The following is a 27,389-nucleotide window of genomic DNA, read 5'->3' as shown; positions in this document are numbered from 1 at the left end:
TGGCATATGAAGTATCCCATGTCTTATGGTTGGAGTTGGCTTAAAGTCCATCGTAATAGACTGAAGTTATGTTGGGCTGACACCGGCTGTGTTACGTGCTTAAAGATGTTTAAATGGGATGATAACGTAACATTAACGTGAGATGCAATTGTCGCGTTATGCAGTCGTAGAAACAACCAAGACTAACACAGAAGTAACAGTTAAGTTATTTATTAGTGCGGACAAAAAAGGTTACAGTAAAGAATAAAGAAACCAAACAAGAGAGTCGCCAAATTAATGAAATTATCAAAAGCCAAATCCCCCATAACTATTAACCCAACCCCTAAACTAACTACCAAAAGGAAAATGCAGAAATAAAACCGAATTCTTCAGCGTATATCGACGCCTTAGATAAACTATTGTAATTACAACAAAAAAATACAATTAATGGCGATCACTCTTAAACTAACACAGAATAAACCTACCTACCCGATGTTAATGTTGTTCTCAGGTCAACGTCAAATGGCTTACCGATGGCCGTATTTCAATAATCAAGATATCCGTGATCATATTAGCAACATGTAGGTTTTTTGGAAACCAACAGAGACAAATATAAATTAAACTAAACCGTGTGGCTTGTTACAACCCATCGCGTCTTTCCTTGTCTACCAGCGTATAATATCCACATCACCCGGCAAAATAACTACATGAAAACCACATCAAGCAAACACAGTAAACAGCTGAACGGCTCGACTAAGGACACAGGCTGTGAGTGAGGTCTGACGCTGATCCCTCACTACCCATTCATGGTGCACAGGGCCTTTTAAACTGCCGGCACGCCAGTGGATTGGTCGCGCTCCATGGTTCGCGCCGGTTATGACGTCGAGCATCCTGACGTCACAGGTATAATTGACAACCAGATGATCCAATGATCGCGACCTAACAAAAGAGTTTGCAAACACAAGAGAAAAAACATACAAAACACACGTGGAACGTAACAGGCTGCTATTAGTTGTCATCACTCAGAGACATGTAGAAGTGGAGTCCAACACCAAGCAGGAATGGAGCTGGATCCAGCCGGTTCTGGTGACATAAGGATAGGAGTCCCGAGGTTGAGACAGGGAAAGAAATAAAATAATGTTAGCATAGATGCCATTCAATTTATTGCAAAGTTATGGATCATGATAAATGTTTCTGGTTTCTGCAGACCTATCCTAAAGCAGCCTAATTGTGAGTTGAAGGATAAATTAGGTGTATGCCTGGCTAAATAGATGAGTCTTTGGTCTAGACTTAAACTGAGGGAGTGTGTCTGCATCTGGAACTGTGTTAGGGAGACTATTCCATAGTTTAGGAGCCAAATATGAAAAGGATCTTCCTCCTTTTGGTAGAAGGTCACTTAATACTGTGGAGCTAGACCATTCAAAGCTTTGTACGTAGTTAACAGAATTTTTTAATTAATGCGAAATTTTACAGGTAGCCAATGTAACGATGATAAAATGGGGCTAATATGATCCTATTTCTTGGTTCTCATCAGCACTCTGGCTGCTGCATTCTGAACCAATTGAAGTTTATTTATTGAACTTTCTGGACATCCTCCCAGTAATGCATAACAATAATCTATTCTTGAGGTCATGAACACATTAATTCGTTTTCGGGATCAGCAACAGAGATCATGTGCCTTAATTTAGCCAATATTTCTTAGGTGGAAGAATGCTGTTCTACAAACATTAGTAATTAGATTTTCAAAGGACAGATTGGTATCAAATATAACACAGAAGTTCTTCGCTGTTGAACACGATGTAACAGTACATTCATTGTGTCAAATTATATTTTAGCGGCTTGTTTTTAGAGGTTTTTGTCGGAAATCGAGTAGACTGAAATGTCTGGCCATCCTGTCTTTTATTTGATGATACACTGCTAATTTGGAGAATTGTGAAATTTCGTCAGGTTTTGAAAAAATATAATATGGGGTATCGTCAGCATAACAGTGGAAACTTATTCTACTATTCCTGTTAATATCTCCCAGGGGAAGCAAATACAAGGAGAAAAGCAGAGGCCCTAAAACTGATCCCTGTGGCACTCCATACTTTACTTTTGTTTGGTTTGACAATTCCTCATTTACATAGACAAAGTGGTAGCAGTCTGCTAAATAGGACCTAAACCATGCTAATGCAAGTCCACAAATGCCAACATAATTCAAGAGAATGTTGTAATCTATCATGCTGAATGCAGCACTAAGATCTAAAAGCACTAGAAGTGAAATGCAGCTGCAATCAGATGATAAGAGCCAAGTCATTTGTAATTTTGCTAATTGTAGTTTCTTACCTGTAATGGGGCCTAAATCCTGACTGAAATTGTTCATATTTACTATTTCTCTGTAGAAATTATCATAGTTGGGATACATAAACGGGAGATTTGAAATCTGTCTATAATTAGCCAGTTCTAAAGGATCATGTTGTGGCTTCTCAATAAGCGGTTTGATAACTGCCATTTTAAAGCTTCTTAGGAAATGTCCTAAGGATACCAAGGGGTTAATAATATTAAGGAGAGGTTCTGAAATTACAGGAAATACCTCTTAAGATCGTAGTTGGTATTGGATCTAACAAACATGTTGTGGCTTTTGATGTTTCGATAAGTTTTGTTAGCTCTTCCTGAACTATGACAGCGAAAGATTGAAGTTGCACGTGATAAAAATTACGAGGCACTGTTTTCTGAGGTGCTATGACAGATGATTGCATAATTCCAATTTTATTTCGGATTGTTTCAATTTTATCAGTAAAGAAACTCATGAAGTCATTACTCTTGTGCTGTGACGTAATAGCTGGTTCTGTTGAGGCTTTACTCCTAACCAATTTAGCCACAGTACTGAATAAACACCTTGGATTGTTGTGGTTATTTTCTATGAGTTTTCTAAAATATGTTGACCTGGCAGCTTTTAGTGCCTGTCTGTAGCTACAGACACTAACTTTCCATGCACCACGAAATACTTCTAATTTTGTATTCTTCCACGTACACTCCATTTTCTGAGCTGCTCTCTTGAACAGGAGTGTGATCATTGTACCATGGTGCGGGGCTTATTTCTTTAATTTTCTTGAATCGAAGGAGGGCGACACTATCAAGAGTGCTAGAGATGACTGTGTTTATATATTCTGTTATTTCATCAAGTTCTTCTGGGCTTGGGGGCTTTGGCGATGAGATGGTCCTGTTACAATTTGTGTGACTCAAAGAGAGTTGAGAATATTGATAAATGCTAATCCCAATCAGTCATTTTCATTATCTATGTGAATGTTGAAGTCACCAACTATTAAGGCTCTATCTACAGCAACTACAATATCTGATATAAAATGATCCAATTCACCAAGGAAATCAGAATAAGGCCCAGGTGATCTATATACTGTAGCAAGTGCAAAAAAATTTTTTTTATTTATATCTGATTGTCACATTAAGCATTATTAGTTCAAAAGACTTAAACTTATATCATATTATCATTTAAAACAGAGATGTCTTGCACTCTGTATGTAAATTGTGTTGTGTAAATCTGTTGTTTATTGTAAATTGTTATATGTCTTGTTGCTGTCATGACTGCTATGTTGCTTGAAACGGCACACAAGACTTTCACTTACATGGTAGTGTGACAATAAAGTGATTTGATTTATAAAAATATAAAAATAAAAACAGTGGGTGAAAGGCTATGTGTTGCCACACAGTCATGTGTGTACAGGGAATACAGGAGGTTTTTTTTATACCCCAATTTTATGCATCAGATCACGACCTAATAAGCAGAATGGAGATTCTGGTCAAATGAATATCTTGTCTAGATGCTGCCATACTCTGCAGGAATGTGAGGAAGTCTTTCAAAAATATCGGCAAAAAAAAAAAAAGAAAGCAGGTGTCTACCTGAGCTGGTTCTTCCTTCCTCTATTTGTGACTGATCAAATTTTGTATCCAACAAAGGCACTTTATAAATTCATATCAGTTCAGTTATTTCTGGAGGTAAGGTTTTGGACCGTATGAATCTATAATCGCGTCCAGTCAAATGACTAAGTCGTCAGTTACTTTTAAACATTCACGCATTGTAGAGGATGCTTAACTGGGTCAGGTAATTCTTTGCATATTGCTAGTGCCTCTATCATAGTGGAATTATTTTATATCTGTCTGGGCACTGGATAAAAGGAAATGCAGCTACGGCGTTTTCCTTTGTCACGGCTGTTTCTATTTTATCGTTTGTGCTTGCGATATTACAGGGGGGTGTATGGAGTTGTTGCACTAAGAGCTCTCGCGGTGAATTCGTATGACTGTGGCGTGTACAGTGTACTTTTGCTATTAGAGCTGTACACAACGGCTGCCTGTTTGTGGTCTTGCCCTTGGTCCTGTCATGATCCCTTGTTGTCTGCCCCGTGTTTCACTAGTCTTTGTCATAAAACTACACTTCCCAGAGTTCCCTGCACTCATCACTGCCAGCAGTCACTCATTGTTCTCACCTGTGTCCCGTTTGATCATCACTCTCCCTGAGCATTTAAACCCTGTTTGTTCCACAATCTTTGTCGATCGTTAAATGTAGTTGGCACGTCTGTCGTGGTATGTGTTTTGATCCTGTGCCTCACCCGTGTTGATGTTTGCTCCTGTTTATTTCAGTTTCCCATCGTGGATGTTTGATTTGTTCCCGTGTCTACCTGTTTTTGTATTTATTTATAATTTCATTAAAACCTTTAACCGCATCTGGATCCAGCCTTCTTGTCTTCCCTTCTTCTGTTGTAACAGGTCCCAGACTGGTTTAATTGTATTTATTTTTTTTACATCATGTGACTCTTTCATATATTTGTTATCCCATTGTGCGCCCAATTGATTGGGATCAATTGGGCCAGGTATTTCTGCTTTCCCAGCCTATTTGGTCTCTGGCTGCTCGCCTATGATCTGTTGGCATGAAACTCTGAAGCACTTGAGTTTACACAGAGACTAAAGATACTTTAACATTCATCTACAATTTACGTTATTACAGTTAACATTTTCATCAGAGTTATGCAGTATTAAACATAATTGCAATATGAATTTTATGATCGTAATCACAATTTGTGGTCATGTACAGTACTATTATGTCTATGTTATAATAGTGTTAATTCAAAAGTATTTAAACTTGTGTAATTTGATGGCTGAGTCACAATCAATGGTATTTTTTCCCCTCCGAAATTGTAATGGATCAGTAGGTGTTTATTCCTTTCAGACCGTCTATCCTTTTATCGTGTTCTTCATTGCGTATTGGCATTGTGTTGAAAACCAGGAGCCCTCTGATCTACAACCATGCCAATAGCGTTTTTTGATTCTATTTATCTAATGGAAATGTTATTACTTGAGTGCCAAGTTGTACTTGCATTTTATCAATTTGAACTATCGAGGTGTGACTGTAACCATGCACATATCCCATGTATGTATTAGAGCTTAAATATATATTGTAATCTAAAAATGTCATAACTTAATCAGATTTGCAAATGCGGATGCAGACTATAATCTTATTTCCCTAGGACTTTATCCCGGCCTCTTCCCACCTTAGTGAGGATATGTTAAACTGCAACAGTAAATCTGAGGTATTCTACCTCCTTTCTGTATCTCCCAGAGCTAGAGCTCCCTTTCCAGGGGCACATTGATGCAGAGAAACACTTTTTCTAAAATTGAATCACGTATAGTGAACTGCAACACCACAGTATTACCGTGTTAGTAAAATAAGGTATTACCTTCCTGTATTCCTAATAGGGCAAAACGTCTCTTGAAAAAGAGGTACGTTAACACAGCGCAAAAATGGAATTATGTTTTATTCGATGTCTCTGCAGACAGGAATATTGTCAAATAAATAGATTGACCTTACCTGTCTAGAGAAATCCCGGACGAGCCCCCAAAAGTGTAAGAAAACCATGTAGTTTACTTGGTAAGGATTGTTTTTTTTTGGTCCCTCTATCAATAGTTTGTCTCAGTCTGAGTGTATCAGTTCCTTCTCTTGTCGTTTATTGTTCAAGCACATCTTTGTATTTCATTCAGTAAAGCAGCATAAACCAATAGAATTTAGCAGAATAGTTTCTTCACCGTATATGGGTTGACCTAGTTTAACATAGTGGGCTACACAATAGCAGAATAGTTTCTTCCATGAAAGAGAAACGAGAAAGAAACATCTTGTTCAGCAGTTAGTCTTATGCAAAAGTACAATGTCTCATATAATCTAATATCACACATGTTAATTGATATACCATGTAATTTATCCAATTAAATTGTGTAATTTTATAGATATTTGACAGCCCTAGTAAATATATACTTATATATAAATTACACAGCAAAAAACATCTTGACCTTTGTTGTATTCTGCCATAAATTGCATTAGGGCTCAATGTGATTTCTTTTTTACATTTGTCCCTCTTCAACTGATTTGTCAATTTACTTTTGTTCATTGTAGAGCTGATGGAAGTGAAAGAGGAAAGTCAAGAACCGATTGAAGTGGAGGAGAAACCTCGTGATTTCAAAATTGGAGAAAAATCTTTGAGTGACTCAAGAAAGCCTAAAATAAAAGCAGCCAATAAATCTTTAACCTGCTCTCAGTGTGGAAAGAGTTTAACATGTAATAAAGATCTTAATATACACATGAGAATTCATACTGGAGAAAAACCTTACAAGTGCTCACACTGTGGAAAGAGTTTCACTCAGTCACAACACCTGATAATACATGAGAGAATTCATACTGGAGAAAAACCTTACAAGTGCTCACACTGTGGAAAGAGTTTCACTCAGTCATTCAACCTGAAAACACATGAGAGAATTCATACTGGAAAAAAACCTTACAAGTGCTCACACTGTGGAAAGAGTTTCACTCATTTTGTTTACCTGAAAAGACACGAGAGAATTCATACTGGAGAAAAACCTTACAAGTGCTCACACTGTGAAAAGAGTTTCACTCAGCCATATTCCCTGAAAAAACACGAGAGAATTCATACTGGAGAGAAACCTTACAAGTGCTCACACTGAAAAGAGTTTCACTCAGTTAAAATACCTAAAAAGTCATAAGAGAATTCATGCAGGATAGTCTTGTCAAATTATTGTGATGACTCTCCACCAGAAGATGGCAGCACCTGCAATCATTAGACTACATGCCCGTATTGGTGGTGTGATGTTGTACAACTTGCATCTTGAGAACATTTTATGTATGTACTGTATTGTTGTTCTTGTGTTCCAGATGATCAGGTGCTGATGTGAGCAGAACCCCACTAAATGTGAATCTTTGCAAAAGCAATGTGCTGAAGTTGTTGTTTCTTTCCATTTGTGGCATAAAGTTGATTACATAAAAAAACAACACACAACCACCCTACAATGTTAAAAGTCCACCCACTCCTCGTTCTTATATTTCTATAAATCAAAATGTGTGTCAAAATGACCGCTTTTCATTTCTGCTCTAAAGTGACATCACTTTAGGGCAGGCCCCGCCCACGACTGGTGACGGGCTCCACCCTATTGTCATAAATCCACCCGTGAGTGATCTACACACAGTCTGCCATTTTTTTCCACGCTGGAGCAGATAAAGTGAGAAGAATAATGTCTCTGCTTCGTAAGCATCATAAGTGTTCTGTTGTTGCTGTAAAGGTGAACATAAGAGTCTTCATGTACTCCCGGCATCAGAGCCACTGAAGAAGCGGTGGACAAGTTTTGTTTTTGAAGCAAATATGCCACAAAACATACAAAAATGTGTGTATGTATGTGCAAATCATTTTACACCGGACTGCTTTGTGAATGAGTGTCAATATAAAGCAGGATTTTCAAAAAATTTGATTCTCAAGCATGGATCAGAAACAACTGTTTGTGTTCCAGCTTTATATCCTGAAGATGTATCGCATGTTATATTTTGTGAATGTTTGCAAATTGCCTTTCTGAATGTGGTTGTCAGCTGATTCCACGGCTAATGCAGCAAAAGTTAGCATTGTCTCTGATTGTATTCACCAGAGCTATGACGGGGGGCGGAGAGTAGCAGCTCATTTGCATTTAAAGAGACACATGAAAACAGCGTGTTTTTGATTCCACCCAAAAAGAGGCATTTACAACATGGTATAATAAATGATCCGTGGGGTATTTTGAGCTGAAACTTCAGACACATTCTGGGGACACCTGAGACATATTGTAAAAAGGGGCATAATAGGTCTCCTTTAAATCATTGTTTTACAGTCTGTGGCAGGGTAGTCGACCTTTATCCCTCTTGGAGGCTTGATTAGCCTGATAAGGGACTAATGAGGGACTTGGACCTGATTGAACATCTCTGGAGAGATCTGAAAATGGCTGTGCACCGACGCTCCCCATCCAACCTGATGGAGCTTTAGAGGTCCTGCTAAGAAGAATGGGAGAAACTGGCCAAAAATAGGTGTGCCAAGCTTGTAGCATCATACACAAAAATACTTGAGGTTGTAATTGGTGCCAAAGGTGCTTCAACAAAGTATTGAGCAAAGGCTGTGAATACTTATGTACATGGGATTTTTATATATACATATATATCTTATTAATTTGATGAATTAATTGTCATAGCATGTAATTTATCCAATTACATTTTGTATTTTAATAGATATTTGACAGCCCTAGTAAATATATACTTATATATAAATTACACAGCAAAAATTATCTTGATCTTTGTTGTATTCTGCCATAAATTGCAGTAGAGTTCAATGTGATTTCTTTTTTACATTTGTCCCTCTTCAACTGATTTGTCAGTTTACTTTTGTTCATTGTAGAGCTGATGGAAGTGAAAGAGGAAAGTCAAGAACCGATTGAAGTGGAGGAGAAATCTCGTGATTTCAAAACTGGAGAAAAATCTTTGAGTGACTCAAAAAAGCCTAAAATAAAAGCAGCCAATAAATCTTTAACCTGCTCTCAGTGTGGAAAGAGTTTAACATGTAATAAAGATCTTAATATACACATGAGAATTCATACTGGAGAGAAACCTTACAAGTGCTCACACTGTGGAAAGAGTTTCACTCATTTAAATTCCCTGAAAAAACAGGAGAGAATTCATACAGGATAGTGTTGTCTAATTATTGTGATTAATTCTCCACCACAAGATGGCAGCACCTTCAATCATTAGACTACGGATATTGGTGGTATGATGTTGAAGAGTTGGGGTACTCGAGTTAGACTCTAGTCTGAGTCACGATTCCAATTATAATAGACTTGGACTTGTCACGGACTCTGAGGCAGTTTTACTCTGACTTGAGTCGGAGTTGATCCTTTGGGATTCCAAATATATTTTTGTGATTCAATGAAAAATAATAATAAATAAATAACAAAACAAATGATCACATCTCTGTCTGCATGTAGTTGTATTAGCTCCTAAATTCGTAGATGTAGCCAGAGTTGTTTCGCTGTGTTTAAGCAAACACAGGCACACTCATCAGTCAACCAAAACGCTTGAATGTTACTACAGAAACTACTGAATTACATCGACTACCGAGGGGCTGGCATGACGAAAACAAAGACGGGTATGTATCCAATGTAATGGAAACCAAACAAGGTAGTTTTACATCAGCAAAGCCTCTCAACTGGTAAAATTGCGTGTGGCATTTGTGCAGCCAAGACGGTGCTTGCATTTCTGTTTCATCGTGGTTAGAAACTTAAAATCAAGAACATCGAGTTAAGTCACCCACATCTTGTCTCACATAGATTACTAAATACAGCATATCGAAATAAAAATAGTATTAATATTGGATGTTAAGTCTTTTTAATGTATCTAAACATTGTTGTCCATGCAGTGTTGTCAGCTTGAATTGGTCCATAATATCATGATGATTAACTGTAACTTTTTATATAGTCTGGGGAAAAAAGCGTTATTTACTAAAGAAGACAGCAACTCTAAACAGCACCTATTTATTATTATAAGCTTTGACGAGCTGCTTAAAATACATTCTTTTACAGCATTTGTCCTCCATTCACAACATTAAAACATGCACAATAAAATATTAGGATATTTTGGGCAGTGAAATGTTTTGTATATAATTTAATTATAGACTATAAAATAAATATATTATTCGATGACATTGAGTTTGTGTATAAAGCTAAACTTGTTGATACGAGTTGAATTTAGTTGGTTATGATGTTTTTATTTTAAATGTTTATTTTATTGTAAACCACCAGGTAATTTATGCACATCTTTTTTAGCCTATATCTCTGACACATTTGAAGGACAATTCCGATAAATTTATGACTCAAAATTAATATTCTCGATGTTTGTGCGATTAAAGAAGAGCTCGGTGAAAATTTCTTTGGTTAGTATTTAAAGATTTCAGGATGATTGCAGACTTATGAGGCTGCTCAAGCAAATATCAATTATTATAATTTTTTATCTTCTGTGGCAACAGCTGTGAGATGCACACGGACAAATTAGGTAAATGGTCTGGACTTATATGGCGCCTTTTTAACCTTAACGGTATTCAAAGCACTTTACACTGTGACTCATTCACCTATTCATACACCAATGCAAGGCGCTAGCCTGCCATTGGGAGCAACTTGGTGTTCAGTGTCTTGCCCAAGGACACTTTGGCATGTGGAGTCGTGTGGGCTGGGATTCAAACCACCAACCCTGCGATTGGTGGCCAACCCGCTCTACCAACTGAGCCACAGCCGCCCCATATTATATAATTAGGGATTTAGGTACACGAGCAGCATGCAGAACTGCCCTGCATTGTGCGTTTTCTAGAAAATGATGTCCGTGAGGACGTGGCCCTATTATTATCAGTGGGCTTTTCCTGTGTTTTTGGATGTAGCATTTGCAGTCAAATCATGAGATTTAACTTCTCAGCAAGCAGTGTTGTGAAAGTTACTTTTTTTTAAAAGTAATCCACTCCTGATTACTTCTCTAAAATTGTAATTTATTTGCTGATTACCTCATTGTGAAAGTAATCAGGTTACTAATTACTGTATTTTGACATTACTTTCTAAATCAATCAAACCTGCGAAAAAAACAAATGTGACACTAATAGCCATTTTAGTACTTAAAAAGACACTTCTGGTGGCCTACTATTGAAACAGATACTCGAGCCTTCATTGGTGCCTGTTCTGTATGTGCTAGTGGGAAGGCTTTGCATCTTCCTCCGGCTGGTTTCCTTCGGCTGTTGCCTATTCCCAGTCATCCCTGGTCACAAATCGCCCTAGACTCCGTTAATGAATTGCCCCTCTCCTAAGGTAATAGCACATTTTCTTACCATTGTTGACCCCAAGGCAGCACATTTTTTAGTTCTCCTCAAACTGCTGACAGCTCTCGAGACCGCTGATCTGCTGGTATTACTTTTCTTCCATCTCCTTGGCATCCCCTTTGAAATTGTCTCCGTTTGTGGACCGCAGTTCACTTCCCAGATTTGGAGAGCCTTCTGCCAGGCTCATTGAGTGTCATTGAAGTATCCTCTGGCTTCCATCCAATGGGCAAGCGGAAAGAATCAGCCAGGAGTTAGAAGCCGCATTACGATGTGTTACAGCCTGTAATCCCTTGTCCTGGAGTACCCACTTTGCTTGGATTGAGTTTGCTCACAACTCCCATTTCAGCTCAGTAATGGACATGTCCCCATTCAAGTGTTCCTTGGGATATCAGCCAGGTCCAAGAGAACAATATTGCAGTCCCATCTGTCCAAGCTCACCTCCATCACTGCCGTAAGGTTTGGAGAGATGTTCACTCTGCCCTCCTCTGTTCGGCTGATAACAACCATTGCCTTGCTAACCACCATCAGACTCCTGCACCCAATTACCGGCCAGGTCAGAAAGTGTGGTTGTCATCAAAGAACATCCCTTTGAGAACGGAGTCCAGAAAACTGTCTCCCCATTTCCTGGGTCCTTTTGTCATTGAAAAAACATCCATCCATCTTAAGCTGCTCAGTTCCATGACAATCCACCCTTCACTTCATGTCTCCAAGTTAAAACCGGTGCGTGGCAGCCAGCTGTGTTCTGCAGTTGGGTTCAGTTCCCGTTGAGCATAACACACGCTGCTTAACATTGAAAACAGCTCGGACAGACGCAAAAATGCGTTCAGTGTGAACATCCCCTACTAAACTTAAAATTATATAACACTTTAATTCAAAGACCAGAGAAAAAAGAGAAAAGAGAGAAAGGGAGAGAAAATGCTTAACATGAAAATAGTGTATTTCTCCTTGGATTAGCGTTTTTGTTTTGGTAGTAAATAGTGTTTATCACAAGGAAAATTTAATAAAATCATGTTAAGTGTTTTAAGTAAACCTGTACTACTGTACTTTTATTTTGAATTAATGCAGTTTTTCTTACCTCTCTTTCTCTCTTCCAGATCAAGCTCTGACATATGCAATAAAATGTTATGACGTGCCATGAATATGTGCGTTTACTGGTGTTTTAAAATCCCAATAGTAGGGACAATTAACATGCACTCGAATGCTATATGACAAAATTATCTTCTGACAGAAAACACAACAGAAAACGTCCACTAATTGTCACAGATCTTTCACCCAGCCGTTTCTGACAAGTGTAGTGTCCATGTAAAGCAACCTCCGCTATCTGAAAACGCATTGCATTTGTAAACCTCTACTGTCCCTGTATTGTGAGAAATCAGGAGTTATGCTGCCTTCATTGGAATTATCGTAAATACGAGTTTCCCACTCTGAGGTTGCACACGAGTGACCCTTCAAGTTGTAATTACGACTGGGAAACTCAGAGATCATTTTGATACAGTGTTTTCCGAGATGGGAGGAGTCCTAATCTTTCAGCATGGCAGAGGAGAGCACAGTTCCCCTTCTGTCACTCACTCGATGTTGTGTCGATTATAGTGACACAAGGGGTCTTTCTTGAAGGCCTCGGTTACCTCTGAACTTGAGAAAAGGCCAATGAGAAATTGGCAGACAGAATTTGCATGTTCCGTCCCCAGACATATGGGTATAAAGGGAAGCGAACGTGCGTCTGTCAGATTTTTTCTTCGGAGCCGAGCGTTTGTGCAGCAGCATGCTGAGTTCTCACTACTGCACCTCTCACCTCTGCCAGATCACTGTTGTTGGATCTTATGGTGCAGTTCCAGCAGCTTTCTCCTTCTCTGCACGCTGTGCATTCCATGCCCTGGGCGTTTCGACAGCGCTTCTGTGAAAGAGCTTATACCTTCTAAAAGAGAAATGTTTCCCCTCAAAAAGAGAGAGTATTTTCATAAGTAAAAGAGCAATGCACTACCAGCGTTGAACGTCCATTTCAGGATGTGTCTTTTTAAAGATCCCTTTCCACCTCTGTGTAGTTCCTGGATGTGGCTGTTTTCTCTCCGCTTCTGGAAGTCATAAGCGCTGCCTCGCATGTCTGGGCTGCGAACACACGGAGGCAGCATTAATGAATGGTTTATGTTTAGAACCCCACGAGCTGGATGATGATTTCGCCGCTGTATCGGAGAGCGTCACAGCAGAGTCTGGTGCTGATGACTCATCTGGGCTGCCACCTTCGGGTCTGCTCGCCCAGTCTGAGGCTGACGCGCAGATGTCCGCTTTACTTTCCACGGGAAAAGGTCAGGGCACTGCTCATAACCACATTCCTTTCTTCCCAGAAGTGCATGACGAGCTGACGAGGTCATGGAGGGCAAATTTTACTACCTGGATCATTTCGTCCGCTCTCACTACCCTTGACGGTGGGGTGGCCCACATTTACACAGAGGTCCCCCAGATGGATAGGGTGGTTGCGATCCACCTGTGCTCCGAGAATGCTGCCACCTGGCGGGATTGTCCAGTACTCCCCTCCAAGGACTGTAGGATGACGTCGTCACTGACGTCGACAGCCTACAGCGCCACTGGACAGGCCGCCTCCGCCCTGCATGCCATGGCACTCCTGCAATTCCATCAAGCCAAGGCACTTAAAGATCTGCACTTGGGTAGTCCTGTCCCCGACATGCTGCAGGATCTGCGCTCTGCCACCGAACTTGCTCTCAGAGCCATGAAGGTCACAGCGTGGGCACTCGCTGTGACATGGTGGAGATTCATGCCGTTGACCAGGCTTGCCTTCTCAGTGCCCCATCTCCCAGCTTGGTCTCTTCAGCGACACTGTCGACGACTTCGCCCAGCAGTTTTCGGCAGTAAATAGACTGACGGAAACAATCTTGCACATCATGCCGCGGCGCCACCCCAGCGTGGTCCGTGCCCAGTCTGCCCTCAGAGGGCATCCCCCTGCAGCTTCTTCCAAGCATCAGACAGCTCCGCCTCAACCCAGGCCCAGCTCTTGTTGTAGTTACTGCCAAAATCTGTGAAGAATCACTCTCAAATTCTTAGGTTTTCATGCCAGAAAATTAGACTTTAATATTAGAAATAACAAGCCGAGTCAGTCTGTAGAGCAACTGAAGCATCTCTGGGTTTTTGTTCACTTAAATACATGTCCTCTAACAAGCTGGGGCTTATACATTCCAAAAGTGTCACCATTATCCGTCATCCTATACTTTAACTTTGGTCTAATTATTTCAAGAAGTGGACAGGAGACACCTGTGGAAGAGCCTCACCATATATTCTCCCAGTAGTCATGAGAGCACATATGTGAGACTATTCCTGTTCCTGCACAGGCCTCTAAAATCACACACACAGATTAAAAGACCTGCTTGACCATCAGAAATAATTGTAAAATAAAATGACAATGATTATACTTTATTAATGTATACTTAACTTGATAAAAATACACCACACTCTCAGCCCCAGCGTCGAGCGCCTTGCAGGCGGCGCACGCAACCCCATCTCCAGTACTTCCTCTAGGACCTGTAAGGCTCCTAAGCACGCTTGAGGCGGAAGACTCAGGGAGTCAGACGTTCGCTCCAGAGCTGGTACCAAGATCACTCCGTCCCCCAGTGGAGGGCCGGGAGGAAAAACCCAGGCTGCGGTACTCACATATTTAATAAAAGAGCAATTTACTCACTTCCTCACGGCACTCCGGCACCAAAAAAACACAGTCCCGGTACCTAATCGCAGTTACTTCCCCTCCAGACCCGTGACTGCCCATCCCCGGCAAGCCGACACTGATGAGTTCCAAGGACGTCTTCACAAGACCTCCTCCTCAGTCTCTAATCCACCCCCTGCCAGGTGCACGGCGTAAGGTAAGTGCTTTGAGTCTTTTCTCAGCACCCAAGCCTCAGGATGCGTTATTACCTGACCAACCCCCCCCAAACAACCCCCTGGCTCATTATAGCTCATCCTCTAGAGTTACTATGCGCTCATAGGGACCAGGTGCTCAGGCACCTCAGCCGTCTAGGTCTTCAGGTCAACTGGGAAAAGATCAAGCTCTCCCTGGTTCAGAGCATCTCTTTTCTCGGCATGGAGTTAGACTCAGTCTCAATGACAGCCCGCCTCACGAATGAGCGAATGCAGTCAGTGCTAAGGTGCCTCGCTCTCTTGGAGCCCGGCACAGCGGTTCCTCTAAAACAATTCCAGAGGCTCCTGGTGCATTTGTTATCCTTGGCCACGGTCGTGCCACTCGGGTTGAAGCATATGAGACATCTTCAGTACTGGCTTCAGACTCGAGTCCCGAGATGGCCATAGCGCCACGTCACGTACCGTGTGTTAATCACCCCTTCCTGCCATCAGACTTTCAATCCTTGGACAGACCTCTGCGGACAGGAGTCCCCCTAAAGCAGGTGTCCAGATGTGTCATGGTCACCACAGATGCCTCTCAACTGGGTTGGGGCGCAGTGTGCAATAGGCACGCAGACGCTGGCTCCTGGAGAGGGCCCCCGCTGCTTTGGCACATCAACTGCCTAGAGTTGCTTGCTGTATTCCTTTCCCTGTGGAGGTTTCTCCTGCTGATTCAGGGCAAATGCGCCTTGATCCGTTCAGACATACCGTTACGGTATGAAGGCGGCATGCACTCTCGTCATATGTCACAACTCACCCTCCATCTCCTCCTTTGGAGGCAGCAGCGACACAGGTTGCTGCACTTCACTCATATCACGGCAACTTCAACACGACAACGGACGCGCTGTCGAGACAGGTCTCGCTCAGCGGAGAGTGAAGGCTCCACCCCCAGGTGGTCCAGCTGATTTCGAACTGGATCGGCATGGCACAGATAGATCTCTTTGCCTCCCAAGGCAACTCCCACTGCCCGCTCTGGTACTCCCTAACGGGGCCCCCCTCAGGACAGACGCACACAGCTGGCCCCGAGGGCTGTGTAAGTATGCATTTCCCACAGTGAACCTTCTTGCACTGGTGCTGTGAAAGGTCAGGGAGGATGGGTAACAAGTCACCATAGTGGCTCCTTACTGGCCCACTCTGACTTGGTTCTCGGATCTCACGCTCCTCGCGACAGCACCTTCCTGGTAAATTCCCCTGAGGAAGGACCTGCTTTCTCAGGGACGGGGCACCCTCTTGCATCCGCGCCCAGACCTCTTGAACCTCCATGTCTGGCCCTTGGACGGAACGCGGAAGATCTGAGTGACCTACCACCTGCGGTTGTAGACATGATCAACTGTTGTGGCAAAAACAATAATTAAACAAATATGCATAACAAGATAAGAGACATCAAGATCCAAATTATATTTTAAAAGATAGTTTATTCTTTTAAAAGAGGTTTGTTCACAAAAGTATCGCGAGAGCTACCTCGCAATAGGAACAAGACCTAACTCACACAGAAAACACATGGCCTATTTATACCCCCGTCCTCAAAGTCCCTTCTTCCGTAATTTTCCACTCATCCCACTAAAACCAGTTTTAGCTGGTTTTAGAAATACCAGTGGCTCTTCTAAGCCCCCCTGGGTTTTACTGTCCAACTGTGAGGTCATCAAAAGGCCATATAAACGCTATCTTGTCCTGAAGACAGTGGCCCTTTGTTGCGTTTCACACCTGTGAAACGCAACAAAAAGCATTATCTATGGCTAAATAATCCCTCTGTCTTTCCCGTACTCATATTGAGGAGTTCAAAAGGCTTTTTCCTGACCATCTGTTTTACTGTGTGTGTGTGTGTCTCTGTGCCTGCCAGGTGAAAAAGAAAATACTTAGAGGAGAGAAATTGAATCGAAAGAAAATCCACATAATGCCTTAAAGAAAGTAAAATATAAATTTTCCACAACAATCCCTCCTCTTTATCATTCTCTGATAAACGATTTGGTTTCACAATCATTAGTTTTGGCTAAAAAATAAAATATAACAAAATAAGAATAAAACATTACTCAACATCAAACCCATAAATGGTTACAATCATTTCAAGTCTCTACATCACAGTTACACTCTTCATGTCTGATTTTTGTATACCTGATCACTCTACTTGAACATTGTTATCGCCTTTCCTGGCTGAGAATCAGATCCTCAGTCATCTCAGACATAATTTGAAGAATCACTCTCATCACTCTCATAATCATCACATTTGTGTGTCTCATCTATTGGATAAACGGTCAGTTTTACTGCTTGTATGGACGTCCCAGCCCTGACCAATCTCTGTACTGAGTTGGAAATACATTTCATAATGCATGGCAAACAGAACAGAATCAGAATTCCTAACACTGCAATTGGCAAAACAGTTTGAATTACCCAGTACATCCATCCTCCCCACAAAGACATAATCCACCCGGCCCACTGGTTGTCAGTCCTTTCAGGTTCTTTTACGGCCTCTCTCATGTGTTCAATTATGTTGGTTATATTATCACTGTAATCAGGAATGTTAAAACAGCAAGATACCCCCAGCATTTTACAGACTCCGCCCCTTTCTGCCGTAAGTGTATCAAGAACTAACCGGTTCTGAATGACTGCGTCCCTCAGTTGCCTCATTTCATCACTTATCAATGTCAAAGCATTTTCTGGGCTATTGGCTATCGCTAATACCGTCCATGCTAACCCATTATTCTTGTTAATCGTTACTGCTGTACCCACCCCTAAGAAAATTGACCAACCTATATTTGCTCCCGGTGTTGTCCACGGATCAGTTAGTATGTACCCCTCATAATGATTTGGCAAAGCCCCAGGCAGAATCTTAATATCTCGTCTCTCCCTCTTACCTACTTTGTTTGGCAAATACACAGAAGTCCCCACATTCATCAAAGCTGGATAACAGCAACCTGACCAGTCCTTTTTTGGCGACCAGTGATAAGCTCTGTCACCACACACCCACACCGCAGCTGGTGAACTTTCGTTTGGTTTGTTGAATGGGCATGTGAAGTTGATTTCTTTGTTGTTGATGACCACTGTACAATTGTTCATTGTTCTGTCTTGTATGTTGATTTTGATCCTGCAGTCGGACCATCCAGTCCTTAACAGTTTTGGTCTGTTGAAACAGACGCAGACGTCACCCTGGGCATACGTTACCCTCAAGGGTGGAATTGCTATGTTAGTGTTGTTGTATTGCTGTATGTGTTCGCAGTTGTCAGCAGGCTGTTTCGTTGGTATCCTTCCTTCCTCCAGGTCCACAACAGTTTTTAACACATCAGTCATTTGTTGAGGAATAAGACACTTAGTTTCGTTGACTGTTGCTGCCGTTAGAGGGACAGCTTTCCAGGCATGAGTTATTTGAAGACACATCCAGCCTCGTTTTGATCTCCAGTTCTTCTTTCTGCAGCATTGCCAGCGCGCAGGCTTTGTTCCCCTGGCATTTCATCATGGCTTTCTGCACTTCAGGGTTTATTTGACCTTTGCTTGTGTCTCCGTTCCCCATCCAGGCCAGTTCCTCTTCAGTAGCTTGTTCGACCTCAGGTGTCATAGGTGACAAGAAAGGTGTTGTCGTCATTGCTATCCATGGTCTGGCTGCCTTGACTATCATAATGTCTATTGTCTCATACCAGTCAGTCCCAGTCAAGTCCAGGGCACAGTAATACCTGCCTTGGTCAGTACGTGTTGCATGTTTCAATTCCACTCTCATTCCGTACCTGTTGTTACTTAGTCTGTCTTCAGCGTACACCTGAAATCTTTCGTCGTATCCTGACTTGTAGTTATAAGCGTATGCTTTCACGTTGGCCCACTTACATGGGCTTTCGCAGATGTAGAAAGGTGCGTACTCCTCGGTGTGTCCATCGCATCCGAGACAGTTCTCTTGGAATGGGTTGTGCTTGAAAGTCACACTTGATCCCTCCTCTATTGTGATGGTGCTTCCGTACAGTCCTCTCACCTGCTCCACTTCCGTAAATGTGTCTCTTTTACCACGTTGTCTGATGGTGCTGTTCAGTACGGATGTTTCAGTCCAGTTGGTGTGTTTTTTCGCAGACCACACTTTCACGCCCTCAGTGGAACACAAATTTATCAATATCAAAGTTCAAATGAAAGCAGTCTTACAAAGTCCACACATTTCTGGCAGTCTGAATGTGTACCACGGTCTTGAGCGATCCATCTTGTCTCGTGATTGCAGCTCCTTGCAATGATCAATGTCTCTGGTTGTGGCTGCACAAATGGCTTTATTCTGCACACCGGCCTTATCACTCCTCCTGAGTGACCTTGCTCTTGCACCTGGTGTTTGGGCTCGATCTTGGAACTTGTTGTTGTTGTTGTTGCTGAGGCTCCTCCTCCTGTTGCCCTTCCGATATGGGCGGAACTCTCCTGCAGTGGTTGGCATGCACCCACGTAGCTCTCTCTCCGACCTTCACTGCCGTGTGTTGTCAGCAAGACTTGGTACGGTCCTCGCCAATGTCTCAGCAACTTCTCCCAGGGCAGCTTTGACCTGCACAGAAATGTTGGATAACAGACACGATATTTCTTTGCAGTAATTCAACATCTCATTTTCACACACATCCGTTGATGGAAGCCTGCGTTTTCCCCCCTCTATTCCCATAAATGGTGGTTTACCAAAGAGAATTTCGAATGGGCTCAAATTTGTTTTTTACTCTCTTTCTCATTCTCATGTACATTAACACAGTTGGGAGTGCTTTTACCCATGAGAGTCCGGTTTCCTCACAACACTTTGCCAGTTTGTTCTTTACCGTTTGGTTCTCACCCTCCACAGCGCCTCCACTGGCGGCTCGATAGGCACAATGTGTTCTCATACTCGAACGGCCCTTCTGGGGCTGGCTGGGATACCAGCTGTGTTTTAATGCTTCGTGCCACATTGTGTGTATTACAAATAACACATCTTTTGCAAAAATTCTCAGCGAATATTGTGAAGCCCTTGGTAAACCACAATTCTTTCATTTGTGCAATCATTCCCACTTTTGACACATGGTCTAAACCATGCGTCAATTTAGCATAATGTTGAAAGAAATGTTTGGGTAAACAGGGCGTTCCATCAACTGATGTCCACACTCCATCTACAAGGCTGCAGCCTGATGCCTTCCAGGTGTTTTTCTGAGCTCCTGTGGAAAAAGACTGCATGCTGTGTAAACAAGGAGAAATGTAGAAGTTAATGTCAACTTGTGCGCAAGTGGCGTTTTTACTAGTATCTTTAGTCTGATCCGCTGCCGCTGCTTTTGCAGCCATATCAGCTCTGCCGTTTCCTGTTGAAATGAAACCTTTATCGTTAGTATGCGCTGCGCACTTACAAATCGCAATTTTGTCTGGCAACAGAATGGCCTCGAGGAGGTCTGATACTAGAGACGCGTTTAGTATCGGACACCCATCTGATTTCAAAAACTTTCTGTGCTTCCAAAAAGCACCAAAGTCATGCGTGACTTCAAAAGCATAACGCGAGTCTGTGTAAATCGTCACACATTTATCCGTCATCAGTTTACATGCTTCAGTCAGTGCAACCATGGCAGTAATTTGCCAGACATCAGAGTTTCAAATTCAGTCGTTACTGCATAACCAACTTTATTCTGTCCAGTTTGTTGATTTATTTATTTTTTTTTAAACAGGGAAAATTGGTGTGTGTACTGGTGAATCATTGCATGGCATAATTATTCCCTCCTTCAACAGAGAATCAAATACTGGCATTATGCCCTGCAATGCCTCACGTTTGAGGGGATATTGCGCCTGACATGGTTTGTAATCAGATTTTGGGGTGACTACAACTGGCTCGCATCCCTTTATCAAACCCACATCGTACTTGTGTTTTGCCCACAATTTTGAAGGTATTTCTGCCAGATAAATATCAATTTCTGACGCAGAAATATCCCCCACCCCCTGTTTTGTCACATCATTGTTCACAATAGCAGTTACAGTTCTCAAAAACCCACACATTAAAATCACAGTTTGATTTAAATGCTCCAACACTTTTGCTCTGTGCTATGTCTGTATCAATTTTAACCCAGTCTGGACTCTGTAGCCTGCAAACAGTCATTCACAAAAAGCCCCAATTCTGCCCACTGCTTATTCGTGCTTTTGGATACGGATAAATGAGGAACACTGTGTCCTGCCATTAAATAACACTGCAATTGTTTTTTTTTTCTTGTTTTTTTTTTCATTCAAACACACATACAACGCACACACATTTTCTGTCCAGAAAATCTTGTCAAATTTCTCACTTTCATTCTTCACTCCACTAGACCAAGTTTCTTCATAGTGTGAATCACGCTCGTTTACGACATGTGACGTACAATGCATTCTATCAGGAGTCATAAACTCTGTGTTGACTGGTGTTATTCGATCTTTAGCCAATTTCAAAATCATCTCTGCCCAATCAACATCATTTATCTGCCATTCGTAAGCCCACTGTGGCTCAAATTTAGAACATGTGGCGCTTTCTCAATGCTGATTCCGGAGAAATCAGCACAGAGGATCAAATTTAATTCACACATTAAATCTCTGGCCATTAGAGGCGCGGGACAATTGGCCGACCAGAGAAACTCGTGTTTCAGAGTTCGACCTCCCTCCGTCTCACACTCTAAGGGCTCGGTGAATTGTTCAGAGATCATATGGCCCGAAGCTGAAGTGCTTTCATACACCTTTCCTGTCATTTTCGACACACATGGCAAGTCTCATGGTCGTAAAGTGCTAATTGAAGCTCCCGAATCGACCAGAAAGTTAATTATTACTCCCTCGGCTATCACTGGGTATTTTGGCATTTGAGAAAACCCTGTGCTTTTGTACATTTTCAAACATTCATCGGAAACACTGCTCAAGATTTCATCATTCACAACATTGCTCAAAACACACAAAGATTTGCAAGCAGATTCTTCATTGCAGATAGCAGAGAGTAAATCAGTGTATGTGTTTGTGTGTGTGTTGTGTTTGCGTGTTAGTAATAAATGGTCACTTCCCTGTCTTGTGGTCAGCCACTGATCGCCCCGAACCAGACCCTCTCCCTCCTGCTCTCCTTATGCCAGTTTGCTGGACCCATTTTCACACCCAGCATCTGTCTCAGTTCTTGTGAAGTCGGGCTGAACTCTTGGCACAGTAAAAACAGTTCTTTAGCAAATCTGTCGCCCGCGTTCTGTGGGTCCGGCAGATGCGCCATCGCGTCTTTCATATCAGCCACTGTCCAAGCTCTAAAGACCAGCATTGGTCCTTCCGGTCCCGCAACTTCGACCATCGGGGCTGTTATGTTCGAAACTGTGTCTTTCCAAGCGGTAACTTTCAAAGTTGTGACGCTGATCTTTCCACTTTTAGTCATCTTTGATCTTGTCACTCTCGGCCCGCTGGTGCTTGGTCTTTCTGAATCCGTTGTGCTGGGAACTATTTCAGACGTGTTCCCGAAAACTTCCTGTTCTTCGTACTCCTCCCTTTCTTCTTCGCTGCCTATGGCAGCGGGCGCTGAGGGTTCTACCGCCACCTGTTGTACTGGCGGTGATGGTGCTCGTGGGAATTCTTGCGCTTGTGTATATCGTGCTGCTACTTGTGCTGGTCTTCGGATCGGAGAGCAGTCGAGATCGTGGTCCAGTTTCAGGGCTTTCAGCTCCGCCACGGGGTAGTGATGGTTATATGTCGGCGGCTCCGAGACAATCTCGGTTACATTTTGGAAAACACAAACACACAGTTTATTGGTAGCGTTATGCTCTTGTGGAGCCGTTTTTTTATACACACATCCTCATTCATTCCTTTGCTTAATTCATTCATCATTTGCTTTCGTTCTCTTCTGTCGGCTTCCTCAATCCAACAATCTATAGTCTGCTCACATTCTTTACACACATGACGAAAACAACCGCAACAACTTTGTTTCTTTTCACTGCTTTTGTTTACTGACTTTTTTACAACATTCAGTCTTATTTTGCTCAGTGTTCCTCCTTCAGGAAAATCATGATATTTGATCAACTTTTCTATATCCAGCATGCATTTATGTCCGTAATTCTTTTTCATTTGACCGAAAACTGGTGTGTAAAAATTATCTAGTTTACTGTTAGATGACCCCATATTGGCTGATATCTATCTCTCCTGGATTTTCCCTTCGACGCGCGTCTAATAATCTGTCAAACGTCTTCAACAGATCTGATTTTGTCACCTCAAATCGGCAAGGGTAGCAAATATGCTCTGTAATTTTGGTTTACTCAAAAAAAAAATCTTTCCGTGAGCGCATTCCGCTGCTCGATTGATTCTGGTTCACCCAATTAAACAGGTGTGGCTCTTCCATCCACTATTTACGAGCTAGTTTCTCGGCATAAAATTGACTTGACTTCCTCAGGTTACAATTTACCCCTCGAAAAACCTTCTCTGCCCGTACCAAAGAGATAGTTCCAGCCACTATGGTTCACTCACAGTCAAATCAAATTACACCACCCAAAATAAAATAATTTTTACTGTCTCTTACCGAGATGCTTTTACTGCCACCAGGTTCTTTCTGATCTCAGTCGAGTCACTCCTGGCCCTGAAAGCAGTTTGGCTCTTCTCTCTCAATTTTCGAGGTAAGACCAGAAGCCTGGTGCTGCTGGGATGATCAGTCGTCAAATCTGCTGTCTTCAGGACCAGAAGAAACTGCTGTGAGATCCCAACTTCTGACACCAATTGTTGTGGCAAAAACAATTATTAAACAAATATGCAACAAGATAAGAGACATTAGGGTCCAAATTACATTTTAAAAGATAGTTTATTCTTTTAAAAGAGGTTTGTTCACAAAAATACCACGACAGCTACCTCGCAGTAGGAACAAAAACCCTAACCCACACAGAAAACACATGGCCTATTTATACCCCCCTGTCCTCAAAGTCCCTTCTTCCGTAATTTCCCACTCATCCCAGTAAAACCAGATTTTAACTGGTCTTAGAAATACCAATGGCTCTTCTAAGCCCCCCTGGGCTTTACGGTGCTTACATCTGTGAGGTCATAAAAAGGCCATATAAACACTATCTCATCCTGAAGACAGTGGTCCTTTGTTGAGCTTCACTGAGTTTCACACCCGTGAAACTCAACAAAAGTCTTTCCCGCACTCATATTGAGGAGTTCAAAGGCCTTTTCCTTGACCATCTGTTTTACTGTGTGTGTGTGTGTCTCTGTTCCTGCCAGGTGAAAAATAAAATACTATAGAGAAACACGATTGAATCGAAAGAAAATCCACATGTCTTAAAGAAAGTAATATATAAATTTTCCACAACAGTGGCTTTTCTCCTTCTCTGCACGGCAGTGCAGTTTGCCCCTGGGCGCTTCAACAGCGTAAAAACTTAAGAGTTTATTTAAAAGAGTGATTTTCTCTGAAAGAGTATTTTCCTCTAAAAGAGCAATACAGAGCTGGCGTTGAACGTCCTTTTCAGGACAGGTCTTTATAATGATGCCTTTTCGCCCCTGTGTAGTTCCTGGATGCGGTAGAGTGCTCTCCGCTTCAGACGCCACAGGCGTTGTATCATGTGTCTGGGTTGCGATCACACCGAGGCAGGGTTTGTTGATGGTTCATGTTCTCACTGCGAGAACATGACCAAGGCAACGTTGCGGTCGCGGCTCGCTTTCAATAGAAAGCACGCCACTCCAGCCACCCCCCGCATTGCTGCTCCTTCCTATGGTACCCTGCCGGGTACGCCCCCTCGGACCACCCGCCCAACGGCACGCTCGTTGACTCCCGTCCGTGCTCAAGGCAACAGCGGCTCGCCCTACAGCCAGCCTGCCTATCCTCTAGAGCTCGAGGTGGATGATCACACCGTTGCATCGGAGAGCACGGCGTCTGATGCTGAGGACTCCACCGGTCCTGTTTTTCCCGGAAGTGCATGATGAGCTGACATCTGCATGGAGTGCACCCCTCTCGACACGTCACAAAGCCATTAGCTCATCCGCTCTCGCAACCCTTGAAGGCAGAGCGGCCCACGGTTGCACAGTGATTCCCCAGGTGGACAGGGCTGTTGCACACCACCTGCGTCCTGGAAACCCTACCACCTGGCAGGGTCATCCTGTACTCCCCTCCAAGGCCTGTAGGACAACGTCTTCATTGACTGCCAAAGCTTACAGCACCGCTGGACACACTGCTTCTGCCCTGCATGCCATGGCCCTTCTGCAAGTCCACCAGGCCAAGTCACTGAAAGATCTGCACGTGGGTAGCCCTGATCCCGGCATGCTGCAGGAACGGCGCTCAGCGACCGGCCTCGCCCTCAGAGCCACAAAGGTCACAGCGCAGTCACTCGGGCAGGCGATGGCCACACTCGTGGTCCAAGAACGTCATCTGTGGCTGAACTTGGTCAAGATGTGTGAGACCGACAAAGTGCACTTCCTCAACTCCCCTGTCTCCCAGTTTGGCCTCTTCGGCGACACCGTCGAGGACTTGACCCAGCAGTTCTCCACGGTGAAGAAACAGATGGAGGCCATCTCGCATATCCTGCCCCGGCGCAAACCTGCCGCCATGGGCCATGCCCTGTCTGCTCACCGAGGGCGTCCTCCTGCGGCAAAGAAATGCCCTGCTCTGCCGCAACCTGGGCCCAGCTCTCAGCCCACGCGTGGAGCACCCCGCAGGAAGTCGATGCCCCCCTTCTCACGGACCCCCTCGAGGACCCGCAAGGCTCCCAGGTGCTCCTGAGACGATCGACCCAGGGACCAAGACGTTAGCTCCAGTGGATGGCCGGGAGGAGAATCTTTTGTTGAATTTCTTTTTAGACGGGGCTGCGGTACCCACATTCTCAGTAAAAGAGCTATTTCCCTATGGGTCCGCAATTCAGCGGAGGAATTTGCCGACCCAATCCACTGCGGGAACTCAATTCTACCCTGTACTGGAATAGGTCCTCCACAGGTGGGGAATCCTGCGTGGACTATTTTTCACGGTACGGTCCCCTTACGAGTGGACCCGCGTCTCCCTTAGGCAGTCCAGCTGCCCTCCGGTCGCCGTGTTGTAGCAACTCCCCCTCCTTGAGGCTGGATCTACCACTGCGCCGTTTTTCCACATGTGACCTGAGTGGCCCATGTGATGTATTCGGCACTTTTACCTCCCTGGCCCTGGGCAGTTGTGGTCTCTGCAGGGTCTTTTCCCCCTGAAAGTATGGGAAACTGGGTAAGACCCCCTTCCCACGATGCGTGTAAGGGCCCCAGCCATTTTGCTCTATCCGAGAAACATAGAGAGAAAAGAGGCCCTGCTAGGCTTGGCCCGTTCCCTGGTTGGCAAGCGTCGCCTTGTTCCCCTGTTTAGGGCAACCAGAAGGATTCCGATGACTTTTATGGGGCATTGGGGAAGGGTACGTGTAGTCCGACACAACTGGTCACCTTTGAACGTAAAATACCTGCCCGCTCTTGTGTCAGCAGTACACGTACATGGCTCAGTGCATGGCGTGATTTAAATTGGACCCCTAGTGTCGCTTCTTCGACACAACGTTGAAGTGAGCGACAGATGTGGACCGTCTAAGTTACGTATGTAACCTCCGTTCCCTGATGGTGGGAACGAGACGTTGTGTCCTCCCGGCCACGTTACTAAGCCGAGCCACTGTGGTGGCCGGACCATTTCCGGCTCTTCAGAAGACTCCTGAATGAACTTGATGTATTTCTCCGCCTTTGTACCCGTATGTCCGGGGTCGGGATATGCAAATACTGTCTGCCTAATTCTCATTGGCCTATTTTCATAGATCAGAGGCATATTCGGGGCTCAAGAGAGACCCCTAGTGTCGCTTCTCCGACACATCATCTCGTTCCCTCCATCAGGGAATGGAGGTTACATACGTAACCTAGACATTTGTTGCGACGCAACCATGGTGAGATACTCAAAGTATCCATCTGACTCACATGTACATTGACGTCTCCTTAGAAAAGCCCTTGGAATAAGTCTTGAACCGATTGACAATCTCAGTTGCAAAATGGTTTTCTGTGAACTGTGGGCAAATTATTGGCTTATGTTCAATAATATGGATAAATATCATTTATATTGTCTTTTCAATGCTTTACTCTTCTCCCACAAAAATGTTAATTTGTCTGATAAATATATTTTTTTATAATATATAAATATATTTATTAATTTTATTAATTGGCATACTATCCAATTACATTTTAAGCGTTTGGCAGCCCTAGTAAATATTGCACAGCAAAAATCACAAATTAATGTTTGACCTTGTTGTGTTCTGACATAAATTTCATTAGGGTCCAATTTGATTTCTTTTTTTTCCCCACATTTGTCTCTCTTGAATTGAGTTTTGTCAATTTACTGTGTTCATTGTAGAGCTGATGGAAGTGAAAGAGGAACATCAAGATCCGATTGAAGTGGAG

At 43.0% G+C, this 27,389-nt stretch overlaps 1 protein-coding gene across 1 annotated transcript in view; it reads left to right on the top strand.

The window, feature by feature from the left end:
• The window catches only part of LOC127618946 (uncharacterized), a 647,429-nt gene that overhangs the window by 218,767 nt on the left and 401,273 nt on the right, over window positions 1-27,389 (top strand). The window contains 2 exon segments of the mRNA XM_052091648.1: window positions 6,590-6,907; window positions 13,022-13,039. Of these exon segments, the coding sequence (XP_051947608.1) occupies window positions 6,590-6,907; window positions 13,022-13,039 (336 nt within the window).

The sequence above is a fragment of the Xyrauchen texanus genome, chromosome 25, assembly GCF_025860055.1.
Source record: "Xyrauchen texanus isolate HMW12.3.18 chromosome 25, RBS_HiC_50CHRs, whole genome shotgun sequence".
NCBI lineage: Eukaryota > Metazoa > Chordata > Actinopteri > Cypriniformes > Catostomidae > Xyrauchen > Xyrauchen texanus.
This window is presented reverse-complemented; position numbering and strand designations above follow the sequence as displayed.